The sequence below is a fragment of the Phascolarctos cinereus genome, unplaced genomic scaffold, assembly GCF_003287225.1.
Source record: "Phascolarctos cinereus isolate Bilbo 61053 unplaced genomic scaffold, phaCin_HiC Scaffold_726;HRSCAF=1367, whole genome shotgun sequence".
NCBI lineage: Eukaryota > Metazoa > Chordata > Mammalia > Diprotodontia > Phascolarctidae > Phascolarctos > Phascolarctos cinereus.
Window position 1 is genome coordinate 367,724,254 of NW_027556098.1, and position 15,251 is coordinate 367,739,504.

Sequence of the window (15,251 nt, forward strand, 5' to 3'; positions counted from 1 at the left end):
CCTGCCTTCTCAAGGCTGGGGATACCACCAGTTTTGGGAAATCAGAAATGATAGAATGTGAGCTCCTTTTACTTGGATAGATAAAGTCCAGGAGAGAGCAAGGGATGTGGCAAAGGGTGGTACGCTGCCCCATACCTGACAGGTCCTATTGACAATGCTTTTAAAAGTGCTTTATGGAAACCCGATGATCTGAGCCTGGCGATGAATGAGGTGCTATTATCACCCTTGTGTTACAGGATGCTGAGACTGAGAGGTGAAGTGACTGGCCCACAGCTCATCAGGTGAGATCAAAGCTTGTTTCATTGACTTTTCAAGACTAGCAGCCTCTCCCCTCCACCTCCCTGAGATCTTCGGGGGATGGTTTAGCCCTCAATTCTGCTACCTCGTGGGCAAACCAGGCCCAGGAAGGGTGTCTGAGGCCATAGTCTTAGGAGATTTCTGCATCTGCATCTGCATCCTTAAGCCTATGACATTCCTGGGCCTAGAGAATGATCCGTCATTGGGTATGATGACGGCAAGAGACAGGGGGGAGTCCCCAGCCTCCCTCGCCACCCACCCACAGACCACACCAGGACACCTGTGTCTCCCAGTCGTAGTACAGTTTTATTTTTTTCACAACAGAGAAATACAAAGAGCATAGGGCTTTTAATTTTTTTCATTAGTTTTTTCCCCCACACTTTGCTTTGTAAAAAAATTTTCTTTTTAACATAATGCAAACTTTCCCTTCTGAGGTCTCACCTCCTTGGCCCTGCAATGCCAGGTCTCGAGAGTGGATAAAAGAATCAAACATCTGGAACCGTTCTGCTTTCTTAGTAAGGGAACTAGATCTAAATTCGGCGGCCTGGAGGTTCCACAGACAAAAGAAAAGGGGGTGTTAACAGGAGCGTCAGAGCGTATTTACAGGGTATTAACATGCTGACAGAAAGGCTACAATACTGAGTATCATACAACATCAAAGAGTCAGAAACAAGGGAAAAGAACCCAGTGAAACATACGTGGACCAAAGGCGTCAAACAGCTGGTCAAACAATGACATTGTTAAGGCTTAAAAAGTGTATAAAAATAACACAGTTAATATTCAGAACGGAACTTAAAGATACAGGAGATATAGATGAGTTTTTGTCTCGGTTTTTTTTTTCCTTTCTGGTGAGGGGGGTGTTGGGGCTTCTCCGGGCTCTGTACATGGATCCTATATACATGGGGAGACACGAATGGCTTTCAGATCAGGGTGGGGGTGCTGGGGCTGGCCGCCAGTGCTCTGACTGGCTGCTTTCCTCAGTGCCCCTCCACCCCTGAGGGACCCTGCAGGGATGGAGGTTTGGGGATGGGGTGAAGGGGTTCTCTGGCCTGGGCCTTAGCACAGGGTGATAAGTGCCATTGTTATCGGGTTGGGTAAGAGGAGGTGACTTAGAATTCTTCTCTTGCTTGCCTTCCGCTGAGGCAGGTACTGAGTGTCCAAGGCCCCAGAACCACCCTGCTCCAAACCCCCAGGCAGGCCCAGCCCTTTTCCCCTACCAGTCCCCAACAGTCTGAGGCCCCTCACAGCTGTCCTACCAAAACCTCCTTGGTACTGGGGACTTGAGGGGTCCCCAGGCCTGAATTTCTCCAGTGCCTGTGGGGGACCCAGAACCTTAGGGGGAAGGTCCACTCCCCATTTTGCAATATGGCCATAGGCCACTTGATCGGTGAGGTTTCAGGGACTTGACCTGGCCTGGCTGCCTATGCCTAGCCTTACTTCACCCCGGCACGGAAGACACACAAACATCCTCTCCAAGGTTGGGGTTCTGTTCTCCAGCCTGGGGAGGGCCAGCTCTTTCCCGGTGTGGAGGATGGGCACAGTTCTAGGGAAGGTGGATTCAGTGGGTCCCCACTATAGAAGGAGAGGATACATGATTGGGCTCATTTCTAGAAGGCTGGGCAGGAGATCAGGGAAGGTCCCATGCCCTCATTCCAGGGACTGACCATCCCCACTCTTCCCTGGTTTTGGCCCAGCTCTGTTCTCAGACTAGAGTCCACTCTGCCTGTCCCCCTCTCCCCCCAGCCAGGTCCTGGTCCCAGCCCTAGCCCAGAGCAGACAGGAATGTCAGGAGAGGTAGAGGAATATTCTCATCCTAGCCAGCACTGGAGGTAGACTGGGGCACTCTCTACTGTAGTTACAAAGGCCCAGGGTGGGACAGGAACCCAGGGAGCACCATTATCAGACTAAGGAGAGGTGGGCAGGCGGGATAACTTTCACTGACAGCCCTCACAAAGGCCCACACTATCAGGGGCTCAAGACTTTTCTCCTGCCCTCCTCTTCAGGAAAGTTACTCTTGGGACAGGGTAGGGAAAGCCTGATCCTGGAGGTGTGAGGCAAAAGCCCCTCTCTTAGTCTCCTATCTCCACCTCTGGCTTCCTGTGGAAGACCCAGCCATCTCTGTGGGCGGGTGCGATGGGTGCCAGGGACTGAGCCCTTCCTGTCCCGTCTGCCTCTTCGATCAGGGGGAAGGCCTGGCCTGGCCTGGGACACGAGGGGAGGGAAGTCTGGGGATCTGCGTTACAGGGCTCATCCTAGCCCCTTCTTCCCTTGGCTCCAGGTTTCTCCCACTAAACTTCCTGCCTGACCCTCCTCATCCCAGTTCTGGCCCTCAACTCCGGAGTCCAAACCATTCAGAGGCTACAATTCTCCCTTGGGTCCATGAAGTGCCCTGGGTCATTTCCAGGAGGTCTCTGCAATCTCCCTCACTCCCTTTCTTCCCCTCTGCCCAATGCTCCCTGGGCATGGCCCAGCAGAAGGTGAGAGGCCCCCACCCTGTGGCTCTCCGTGTCCGTCTGTCCAATTTTCCTTTTGATTTTTCCATTTTTAGCAGCACCAACTTCTTGGCCAATAAATATTTTTTTGTTGTTATTTTTAAAAAAGGAAGTAGAAAGAAAAGAAAACAAACAAAAAAACCAACCCAATGAAGGGAGGGGGGTGAACTAAAGACAACCCAACAGAGAGAGGTTCAAAGTGCTCTGAAATCGTCTTTGGATGTCACCAAACTGTCCAGAATCCCCCGGTGGCCATCACCGCTGGCCAGGCTCCTGGGCGGGGGAACTCTTCCAAGCCTCGTAGCAGTTAATTGGACTGAACTGAGCTGGGACTCCTGGTGGAGTCGGTGGCAGGTGGGCAGAGGCCCCTCGATGCAGTGTGGTCCAGGAGAGCGGCACGGCCCGGAGCAGGGGAGCTCGGGGTAGGGGGGGTTCTGATTGGTTTTGTTTCTGTGCCCCTGCCTGGGGAGGCCGGGGGTGGGGGCACACAGAGCGGAGTGGGGCCCTGGGTTCAGATGAGCGAGATCCGCACAGGGATGCCGGGAGACTCCGTCCTTTGGGGTGAATGGTGGGTGACCAGATGTTCCACCACAGTGTGTTTGGACATGTGCTTCATCAAGTATGTCTCCTGGAGAGAGAGAGAGAGAGAGAGAGAGAGAGAGAGAGAGAGAGAGAGAGAGAGAGAGAGAGAGAGAGAGAGAGAGAGAGAGAGAGAGGATGGGCTGGTGAACGTTCAGGTGGCATCCTTCCCTTCCCCAGGGACTCACTCCCCCAGTTTGCAGCCTGTGTGCAATGCACCACCCTGTGGCCATCTCTGGGAACTGCACCTGCTTTGGCAACCCGGAACCTTCAAAGACCCTCCTCTACCACCTAGTCACAGAGCAGCTAATGAGACATTTGGAGATCTGGAGCAAGGAAGTATGGCAGGAGAAGACCAAGGAGTCACTTGGGTTGTGGCCACCAGGGAAAGAATGATGCTGCTGTCATCACCTGCTAAGTTTTTGCTTCCCTGGACAAAGCCCCAACTGCCCTGCCCTAGTTACAGCCCTACGTCCCAGCTCCGGGGCACAGGACAGAGGCTTGGCAGCTACACACCCAGTGCCCACCCCCAAGATGAGACCTGTACCCCTCTGCCCTTCACCTGATCCCCCATCAAGAAGAGGAGGCTTCTCCCAGTGCATACGGCCCTTGGACTTGCCCTCCTGCCCCAAGCCCCTACTCACCGAGGTGTAGGCACGCCCACACATGCTGCAGCAGTAGGCCTTGGCGTGTTTGATGGCATGGGCAGAGAGGTGGATCTGCAGGGAGGCGGAGTCTGTGTATGCCCGGTAACAGTTCGGACACTTGTACGGTTTATCTTTATTGTGCTGTCGCTGGTGAGACTAGGGGAAGATGAGGCGGGGAGAGGGTGTCACAGAGGCCCCAGGAGCTACCCCATCCCCCAACCCCAAAGCCCCAAGCCCAGGTCCTGACACCTCCCTCTGCCCCCCACAGACCACAACGCCTTCTCTACCCTCCCCCGCCCCCAGACAGGCTGGCAGGGGCTACTGACCTGGAGGTTGGAGAGCTGGGTAAAAGCCTTTTCACAGCCGGGATGTGGGCACTTGTAGGGTCTGTCTCCAGTGTGAATTCTGCAATGGTCCCCAGGGCATGGAGTGAGGCTGGGCACTGGGGAGCAGGTGCTCACGAGCAGGGCTCTCCAGGCCCGCGACCCCAGGGGAGCCAGAAAGGTCGAGTTTTCCGGCCCCCAAATCTCCAAGCTACCCCTCTCTTCCTAAGGTCACAGAACACGGGAGCGATCCCACTGGACACACCTCCCACCGAAGCCCCAAGGGAGGGCAGGGCCAGGACAGACAAAGCTCCAGAACCTCATGGCAAAGGGAGAGGACAAGCCCGGCTCAGCTCACTGCCATCCCCATCATGGCATCCTCAGCTTCTCACTGTCCCCTCTTCCCTTTGCCATGCCCACAGGGACACCCACATACAGACACACTCACATACAGACACACCCATACTCACATACACACACTCACAGACACTCACACCCGCACTCACAGACACACGCCCACACTCATATACATACACTCACACCCACACTCAGACACACCCACCCATACTCACATACACATACTCACAGACACCACACTCATATATATACACTCACAGACACACCCACACTCATAGATGCAGACACACCCACACTCACAGACACACTCACCCACACTCACAGACTCAGACACACCCACACTCACAGACACTCAGACACACACCCCAGCCCAGGCCCTCATCATCTCCCACCAGCAGGGGGATCAGTCTCCCTGCCTCCCTTTAAAGTCTCTGAAGCCCACCTCTCATTGCATCACTCCCTTGCCCCAAACTGCCCACGGTTCCCCCACGGCCCACGGCATAAAGCCCTAACTCCTCAGCCTGCATTCGGGGTGTCCACAACGCAGCCCCACATAAGCTCCCTGCCCCAGGGGGCCGGCTCCCTCTTTCAAACACTCCATTACATATCCAACCTTTTTTCTGCTCACACCCTCCCTTTGCCTGGAATGTACTTCCCCTGCCTACCCAAAGCCTACCTATCCTTCAAGATTCCTCTTCCAGGAAGCCTCTCCTGACTGCACTCCCCCACACTAATGTCTCCATCTTTACAGCTCCCGTCTGCTTTCCCACTGATTTAGCCTCTTTGCCGGCTGCTGTCCCCGGCCAGACTCTGAGCTCCAGAGGGGCAGTAGCTGTGCCCCACCCTGGATCTCCCACAGAGCCAGGCGCCTTGAACTGGACCAAAGGCTAGAGCGAAAGCCAACCCGCTGACTGAGTGGCCCCAGGCAGCTCCATTTTAAACGAAGGACTGACAAAGCTTCCGGTTTCATCTATCACCCAGTATGGAAGCCGTTCCTCCAGGCTTTGTGCCATCTGTAAATGTGATGAGCAAGCTATCTATGTCTTCATCCAAGTCACTGAAAAACGGCTGAAGAATGAAAGGCCAAGGACGGATGCTGTGGTGACCAGTGCCTCCTGAATCCCCCACACTCTGGCTGCTGCTGCCACTCCTGGCCATCTGGTGGCCAGTGGACATTCCCTTCAAAGATGCAGGCTGCCACTTCTCCGTGCCTGTGTGTCACGTGTGACTCTGGTTCACGGTCTCCTGCGGTTCTGACACTGAGCACGTTGGGGGGAGGGCTCCCTCTACTTCTATGGACAGAGGAGGGACAGGGGCTAGCCACTGGATATGCCTCACTTTCCTGTCTGGTACCATCAATCACTTCCATGCCATTAATGTGGTCACCGAGAGCATGCTGAACACTGACACACAACCAGCTCCTGTGGGTGATGGGGCGGTTGTCCCCATGCCCCAAGGTGACTCTGAGTCCTTTATTCATCCAGCTTCTCTGCTTCTGTTTTTCTGTACGTGTTCTCAGTGACTTCCCAACAAATGCCCGAGTGTGCCCCTCCCACCAGAGGAGCACCCACCCGCCAGCCGTGTGGTCTGAACCTGACTCTCTCAGGTCAAGGACGCGCATTTGGCAAAGGAGCGAATTCAAAGCAGGAGGGCGCCTGACACCTATCTTCCCTATTCTTTCAACACGCCGGCCCCCGCTAGGTTCTTCAGGGTCAGTCTGCAAAGACCCGATGGCTGCCAATAGGAGGGCTGGTTTTACCTTAGCTCGGTGGACTCCTTCCTTCCTAGAATCACAGCATCTCACACTTGGAAGGAGACCTCGGGCTTCAGAGGGCACCTGATGGAGCCCCTCCCTCAACTGTAATCCTCCCTGTCTGGCGCCTGCCTGAGAACCTGTCGTGACAGGGAGCTCACTGCCTCCCGAGTCAGACCTTTCTTCACACGCCTCACCCCTCCACATACTCTTCCACCCAGTGACACTGGTCTCCTAACCACCCCATGAGCAACACCCCATCTCTCCAGGCTCTAGGCTGTTTTCTCTGACTGTCCCCATGCCCGGAGCCCTCTCCTTCCTCTGGCCCAACCACTCACCTCCCTGGCTTCCTTTAAGTCCCAACTACAATCCTACCTCCTAGCCTTCCCCAACCCCTCTTCTTCCTGGCGCCTTCTCTCTGTTAATTGTTTCCTGTTTATCCTGCACGTGGCTTGTCTGTACGCGTCGGTTTGCGTGTTACCTCCCCCGTTAGACTGTAAGACCCTTGAGTGCAGGCACTGTCTTTTGCCTCTTTTTGTATCCCCAGCACTTAGCCCAGGGCCTGGCACACAGGAGGCATCTACGAAGTGCTTACTTATTCCCTTCAAACGCTCACATATGGGCCTGACCAGAGGCAGCATAACACAGTGGAGAGTGCTGAACCTGGGAGTCCAGAAGCCTTGGTTCAAATCCCACCTCTGACACACGGGTTGTGTGATGATGGGCTAGATAAAGCCAACCCCTCCGAGCCTTCACTCTCTGAGATCCCAATTCTGTGAGGTGATGACTCTGAACACATGATCATGGGTCATGGGATCACTGATTTAGAACTAGAAGAAACCTCAGGGTCATGTAAGCCAACCCCACACCCCCATTCTCATTTTATAGCTGAGAAAACCAAGGTCTTGAGAGCAATGACTTGCCCAAGGTCACACAGGCAATAATAAAAAACCAGGATTTGAATACTAGGTCCCCAACTCCAAATCTAGCGAATCCTATACCTTCAAATTTCCACCACCCCACTGTGGCTGGAGGCTTAGCCCTGTGGCTACCCTGACCATCCTCCTCTATTCAAGCTACAGTTAGTGAACAGCTTTCCTCAAACAGTGCCCACGGAGCTCCAGACCAGGCTTGAGCAGGGCGGAGGACAGTGGGATCCTTACCTCCTGCGTTCCAGACACCGAGCTTCTCCTGATGCACTAGCAGCTTCTGGTGCCATCATGAAGGATGGTCTGCTGTGGACTTGCGGTCTCTTAAAACCTGTGCCCTGCCCCCCAGGTTTTGACTGAATGAATCCTGATTATCGATGCCTCCTCTTCCCTCCGAGGCAGCTAGGTGGTAAGTGGAGAGTGTGCTAGACTTGGCCATCCAGAAGACCCAAGTTAAAATCCTGCTGTACCTGCTTATGAGCTGTGTGACCTTAGGTAAGTCATTTCCCTCTCTCAAACTCAGTTTCCTCCTCTGTAAAATGTAATCGCACCCTCCTCCTACGGTTGTTGTGTGGATCAGATGAGATAATATTTGTAAAGTGCTTTACAAATTTTAAGGCGCTATGTAAATGCTAGCCTGATTGCCATTTTACCAGTGCCATTGATTTTATGAACCCAAGTATACAACTTTACATTTACTCCCATGAAATTTCATCTTCTCGGATGTGGTCCAACATTCCAGCCTGTTCAGCTGCTCCTCTCCGCTTTACATCATCTACCATATGATGAGCCTATCAGCTCTGCCTTCCTCTAAATCAGCATTCCTTAAACTGAGGGTCACCACCCCATATGGGGTCATGAAAAATTTGGCAACAGTAAAAGGCTTCTGAACATGAAATGACCAAAAATTAATTCTAAATCAAATGCGTAATGAATCTGAGTGTTTCTGGCAGTGCTAGCCCATGTTGCATCGTACAACTTCACTGCAGCCTTGGTTCTGAACACAAAGCATACACACTTTGCACCATGCATGCCCTAATACCATGCAACGAATGCTATGGAAACCCCAAAAGGGGTCAAGAGTGGAAAAAGTTTAAGAAGCCCTGCTTTAAATCACTGAAAACTACTGAACAGCATGGAGAGGTTTTGGTGAACATGTTTTCCACTGTCTTCCTGGACAAAGGAGTTATATTTCAGAGTCTGTAGGTTAGAGCAACACTTCCTACCTTTTTAAACATCCAAAGACCTCTCAGACCCTGCCTGACAGTAGTTGCATTCAAGCTGCATATTTTGTGGGCTTTTTGTAAGCTTGTGGATTTGAGGATTCCCTGCTGGGGCCCCGAGGGAAGGAAGCCAAGGCTTCCAGAGTGAGAATGATGGTCCAGAGGACTTACTCTTTCTCCATTTTTTAAAATAACACCTATACCCCTGAGAGGAACTGTGATGAAAAAGAAGAAATCTATAGCCTGAGAACCTGGGTTCAAACCCTGGCTGTTTCACTTACCCCCTGTGTAATGCTGGGTAACAAAGGCTACTGAGTCTGTTTGCCTCCTGTGAAATAAGGGGACTGGTTCAGATGACCCGGGGTCCCTTAAAGCCTATGAGATCTATGAACCTAAAGATCTATGAGCCTGTCACCCCTTTCCAAGCCTCCTGTGGATAGAGAGCATAGGCCCTGGCAATGTATACACCACAGTCATAATAAGGAAGGTCTCTGGTTAGAATAATTTAACTTAATTAAGACATCTGTGTTGAAAAGGAAGGGGAAGCCTGGCCTGAGAGGCAGGAGACCTAGAGTCTAATCCTGATGACCTTGCACAAATCTCTTCCCCTCTCTGGGCCTCAGTTTCCCCATCTAGATGAAGCGGCCACAGCCACACCTCTGGGAGCTCGGAGGAAATGTAAGCTGGCCACTAGAAAGGTTAATGGGACCTCAGGCAGCATAAACAGGTGAAGACTGCTCTGCCCTGCCCTGGGGTACCAGATACAATGGGGGTACTGTATCTCAGGAGGAAAAGAAAGGCAACTAGCTGATGCAGCCGGGGAGAGTTCCGGGCCTGAAGTCAGGAAGACCTGTGTTCAAATCTGGCCTCAGATACTTACTAGCAGCCTGACCCTGAGCGAGTCATTTAACCTCTGTCTGCCTCAGTTTCCTTATCTGTAAAATGGGGATAACATACAGCATCTACCTCCCAGGGTTGTTCAAATGAGGTAATATTTGTAAAGTGCTTAGCTCAGTGCTAGGTGCATAGCAGGCACAGTATAAATGCTAGCTATTATTATTATTATTATTATTAGCGGTCTGGGTCTTGATTCTCTCACTCCCCTGCCACAGTTGTACTCCCTGACCAGCCAGCCTAGCTGAGCCTGACCTGGCTTCTGGGTCATTAGGCTCCATGGGGATGGTGGCTGGGAGGCCAGAGGCTCTGGGCTTGGCTCCCGGCTGCCCAGAAGGGCTCATCCCAGGGGCTGTGGGTCCTGGGCAGCAGCCCAGGCAAAGGGAGAGGAGGCAGGACCCCAACCTAGATGCGTGAGGCCATCCCAACATTACAGTGTGGTAGGAAAGGCACTGGGTGTGGAGACAGCAGATGTCTGAATTCAAGAGGGAAAGGCCTGCGATTTCATTGATATAAAACATTCCGGAGTGAGCAAACTCCCTTTGCCAATATGTCAACACCTCTGCAACTAGCAGGCTTGGAGGGCTGCCTCGACCAGGGAGCTACACTGCGCCGCCTCTCAGCCTCTCACGAGCTGTCGAAGCAAATCCTGAGCCTCGATTTTCTCACCTCTAGAATGGGGCTAAAGACACGCTGGTCACTGCCTCAAAGGGTGGGTCTGAGGTGTGTGGAAAGGGTTCTACAGAAATGTCAACTGTTATCAGGATGGGGGCTGGGAACAGGAGGCAGTGAAGGTGTCCCCACTAGCTCTGGGAAATCCCCTTTCGCCCCCAGCAGCCCCTGCCCTCTCGCTCAGAATGCTGGCCCTAGGACGGATGGTGAAGCCCCCCCTCAGCCCTTCTCACCCTCACATGCTCTGGGGCCTTCTCTAGGACCCCACCAACCCTCCAACAGGAGACCAGACACCAGCTACTCAGCCTTAAAGATGAGGAGATGTCCCAAAGAGCCTCAGTGTTCCTTCACAAGCCGGGAGAGACTGTGATCCCAAGGGCCATGACCTGTTCCTCCTCTGCAGCCACATGCCTGGCCTCTCTCCACCCCTCTGCGTCTGCGTCTTCCCCTCATTCCCCTCAGCCTTTCTCCATCCCTTTCTGTCTGGCCCTCACTAGCCCCCCCTCCACAGCCAGGGCACAGGAAACACATCTGTGAAGTTCCTCTGATCTATGGCTAGGCCCTGCAATTCAGGGAGTGCCATGGTCCATCTTTTCTGGGGTGTGACAGATTTCATCTGTCAGCCCGTCCACCTCAGATGGTGGCGGTCCTCTACTGGCTCTGTGGCACTGCCTGAGGAACGGCTACCAGTCTGGCCCAAGGGCTCCCTGGGAGGAGGGCCCGCCACTTGGGACCAGCTAGGCCTACTCCTCACCCTCTGGGGACAGACGGACTTGAATCCCATGGGGCACTTGTTGAGGTCCGAGGAGCAGGGACTTTAGAGCTGGAAGGGGCCCCTAAGTCCAACCCCCCTCATTTTTACTGAGGCACAGACACAAGAAGTGACTTGTCCAGAGTCACTAGACAGCTAATGGGAAAAGCCACAGGGCTGAGTGTCCAGGCCAATTTCGAGCTCCCTCCACCCCCGAGTCTGGATGAGCACCAAATACCCCCACTCGGCTGCCCCTCCCCCAGAGACCCCTCCATCATCTCCTCTGGAGGGTCCCCCACTGCTCTCCCCTAACCCCTCTGTCATCTCCTCTGGAGGGTCCCCCACTGCCCCCCCCGACCCCTCCATCATCTCCTCCAGAGGGACCCCCGCTGCTCCCTCCCCCAGAGAGACCCCTCCGTCATCTCCTCTGGAGGGTCCCCTCCTTGCTGCTGCTGCTCACCTGGTGTGCTGCTGGAGGTGGGAGAGCTGGCGGAAGGATTTCTCACAGTAGGAGCAGTGATAGGGCTTGACACCCAGGTGGATGCGCAGATGTTGGGCCAGGTAGGAGGCGTTGGCAAAGGACTTGGAGCAGTGCGGGCACTTGTGCGGCTTGGCCTCTGTGTGCGACTTGGAGTGGATCTGCATCTCAGACTTGGTGAAGAAGGTCAAGGGGCAGACCTTACACCTGAGGAGAACAGGAAGCAGACCTTATGCCTGGAGGGCCCCCACAGCCCTCTGCGAACTGTCCCTCCCCTTTCCAGGCTGCTTGCACCTTTCAGCCCACCACATGCTCTGGGACGCCATGACCTGGTGTGTTCTCTTTCCTCATCTCTGCATCCCGGCTTCCTTCAGGTCCTAGCTAAAATTCTGCCTTCTGTGAGAAGCCTCCCCTCATCCCCTTTCATTCTGCTGCTCTATCTCCAATTTCTCCTGTACATAGCTCGTTTGTACCCAGCAGTTTAAACGCTAAGTCCCTAATGAGGAAGACCTTGAGAGCAAGGACTGCATTTTGTCTTTCTTTGTATCTCCAGTGCTTAACATAGTGCCTGGCACAGGGCCATCTCCAGTTGTCCTGATCTGTATCTGGCCACTGGACCCAGATGGCTCTGGAGGAGAAAGTGAGGCTGGTGACTCTGTACAGCCCTCCCTCGCTCAAATCTGATTCACTTGCAAGTCATGGCATCACCTCCCTAATGGCATGGTCCTCTTTGAGAATGAAGGGCAAACCTCAACAATAGTGCCTGGCAAATAGTTGGTGCTTAATAAATGCTTACTGACTGCCCAAGTGAAGATAGGGCCCACATTTGGGGGAAAAGGTGGGAGGAGATGTAGCCCTCACAGCTCTAGGGATACAGAGATTTCACACTTGAGAAGACTCAGGGAGGCGCTGGGTTCCGGGTCACTGGAATTCTCCCAGCCAAGGCTGGGTTGGGCTCGGTGCCCTCTGAGGTTCTGGGAGTCTATGATTTTATGACAGGCAAGAGGGCACAATGACCACCGATAAAAGGACTTTGACCTCCCACCTGAGAAGCCACTGGCCTCATGCCTGGAGGAATGTGAGCCTCAAATAAGGAGGTGGGGAGAGGCAGGCTGAGCGGGCCCCACACTTCGGGGAGGGCAGGAGGGTCGCCAGGTCGCTCCTCCTCCACCCTCTCTTTTCAGACTCTCCAACCTCTTTGAACTTCAGCCCCATCAAGTATGACTAAATCTCAGAGCTAGAAGGGGGCCTCGGAGGCCGTCAGTCCCCTCGCACACGCCTGCTCCCAGACCACTCCCCTCAGGAGGCCTTCTCCAGGCAAGCTGGTCACACTCTCCCCTATGCTCACAGCCCTTCCCTCTCTCTGCTCGGGGAGGTCACCTGCGCCTCTCCTGGTCATGTTCCCAGATGATGCTCACACTGACCCGTCTTCCTCTCCACCACCTCTGGCCATTGTCAGTGGCCTCCTATTCAGAGCTCTTGTACTCTCTCATTTCCACTAAACCTGTTCATGTCCTCCAAGGCCTGGACCCAGCCCGAGTCTTCCATCCTATTCTGGCTTCACCTGCCTCATATCCAGCCCTGACCCCCATCCCCTGCCATGTTAATGTTTAACCAGCTCCTACCCTAGGCTCCCCCTGTCACCCTGACCTTCCACCACCCTGCTCCTGGACACTCGGGTCATCATCAGGGAAGGTCATGACCTTAGGATGTCTGCACCCACTACAGCTTCATCATCAGTAACCACAGAGGAGCCTCTAGTGATGCTTAGCTATCTACCAGAGGAGCTTAGATTTAGAGCAGGGAGGGCCCTCAGAAGCCACTCGCACCTTCTCATTTTACAGATGAGGAAAACGATACCCAAAGAGGTTAAGCCATTTACCTAAGGTCACACAGCTGGTGTCTGAGGAAGGATCTGAACCCAGGTCCTCTGACTCCAGAACTGATACTCTTCGTACTCTTTAAGGGGGGCATTTCTCAGTGGCCCTCTTCCTTCTCTACACTCACTTCCTTACAGACTCATTCCTTTCCACTTCTACGCAGAAGACTCCCCAATTTTTATCTGCAGCCCTGACTTCTCTCTTAATCTGCAGCTCTCTAAGTCATAAGGTGCCACCTCTGACACCTAGGCCCTGTGTGACCCTGAGTGAGTCACTGGCCGCTCCACATCTCATTTTTCTTGTCTTTCTCAGAGATGAGGGCTTGGCCTCAGTGGCCTGTGACATCCCCTCCAGGTCTGGATCTAGAATCCCCTGATCTCCCTGGGGTAACACCTGGGCTCCTCATGTTCAGGAGGCCTTGAGCCACGGTTATTTCTCTTTCACAGCCTGTTCTTCCTCCTGGCGTGGCTAGTTCTGTTTGGGTACCACCATTCACTCAGATTCCCACGTTCAACCCCGGGGGGAAGGGGACAGCGTTCTCTTTGATTCTCCCCCTCCTCCTCTGGCCTCACGTCTAGTCAGGTACCAACCCAGGCAAATTAATGGCACCTCAACATCCCCTGTCCTCTCCCCTCACTACCACCCTGGGCAGGCCTTCCTGAGGAGTTATCTTACCCCGAGGATAGGCGTTACCCCCCTGAACTACTGAAGGAGCCCCCAAACAGGTCCTCCTACCTCGACTCCCTAATCCTTCATACGCTGCTAGAACAGGCTGCTAGACAGCATAGCAGATACAGGGCTAGTTCTGGAGTCAGGAAAAGCCCCCCACGGGGTGGAGGATGGTGGAGAAGCTTTGCTCTAGGATCATTCCATAGTGGACTTAGGTAAAAGACCTGCCTGTTCTGAGAGTCCTCTTGGGATGACTTACTAGGAAGCCTATGCCTTGTCTATTTATCCAGACTTGCTTCTTACTTGAAGCAGAGCCCCAAGAGCCCAGGATTCAGCTTGCCAGCTCCTAGCTCCCCAGACGCCCCTATTCCCTTCTGCCTGAGCGGCCTGCTGGACAAGGCACCGGTGACAGCACCTTGTCGTGGGAAGGGACCAGCCGTGTGCTTGACCTTCTCCCAGGGGATTCCCAGGGGGCAGAAATGGGAGATGAGGTAAGGTCCAGGTGGCCCCGAATGACCAGTACTGGGGTTTCACAACCTCCGGCACCAGGGCCAGGGCAAGGGAGACAGCTGGCCTGGAAAGGCAGGAGTCCACAGCTCAGTTCCCACCTGTATGTCTTCCCCTCTTTGGCGGTCTCTCCTGAGGCCAGGATGGGGTACGGCACCACGAGGACAGGGGGTCCCGAGGGGTTTTCTGCCTTGATCTTCTTGCGGCCCCGTTCTGTTTTGGGGGCTCCCAGCAGGCTGTGGCCCTGAATTGTCTTGATGGAGTCCAGGATGGGGGGGCTGGTAATCCCTGAGATGAGGGTAGGGGAGGAGGCTATGAGGCGGCTCTGGCTGGTGGAGGTGGGTGTTGAGGGGGTGCTGGTCCCTGTGCCAGCACTGGACTCGGAGGTGCTGACTGCGGGGGCCCGGGAGGACAGCCCCAGACCTGTGAGGGAGAGAGAGAGCGAGAGAGAGAGAGAGAGTGGCTCATACATCAGCAACCTGGATTCCAGAACCGTCACCCTTTCTGGCCACCGCCCTCACCTGTGACGGTGCTGGTGGCGGGCCGGGCGTGCAGGGCCACATCGGGCTGGGGCACAGCCTGTGGGTGTAGCCCCGGCACCTGCTGCAGTTTCGGCAATGACATGATGGACTGGCTGCTTTCAGCTGGGGATGGAGGGACCAGCAGGGGCTGCTGGGAGGAGACCGAGGTGGGCGGCAGGTGTGGGGGCCGGATCTTCTCTGCCATCAGCTGTTCCTTGATCTTGTTGATCAATACCAAGTTGTCCAGCTGGAAAGGGGAGACAGAGGACAAAAGCACTA

The 15,251-nt window shown here is 54.2% G+C and overlaps 1 protein-coding gene across 2 annotated transcripts in view; it reads right to left on the bottom strand.

The window, feature by feature from the left end:
- Positions 1-582: 582 nt before the first annotated feature.
- ZNF362 (zinc finger protein 362) overlaps positions 583-15,251 on the bottom strand; it is a 39,873-nt gene continuing 25,204 nt past the window's right edge. For both annotated transcript variants that reach the window (XM_020983392.2, XM_020983389.2), the window contains 6 exons: positions 14,973-15,219; positions 14,553-14,874; positions 11,378-11,602; positions 4,342-4,420; positions 4,013-4,171; positions 583-3,417 (listed from right to left, as the gene is read on the bottom strand). In XM_020983392.2, the coding sequence (XP_020839051.1) occupies positions 3,301-3,417; positions 4,013-4,171; positions 4,342-4,420; positions 11,378-11,602; positions 14,553-14,874; positions 14,973-15,219 (1,149 nt within the window). In that variant the 3' untranslated portion in view covers positions 583-3,300. The remainder of the gene's footprint in view (positions 3,418-4,012; positions 4,172-4,341; positions 4,421-11,377; positions 11,603-14,552; positions 14,875-14,972; positions 15,220-15,251) is intronic.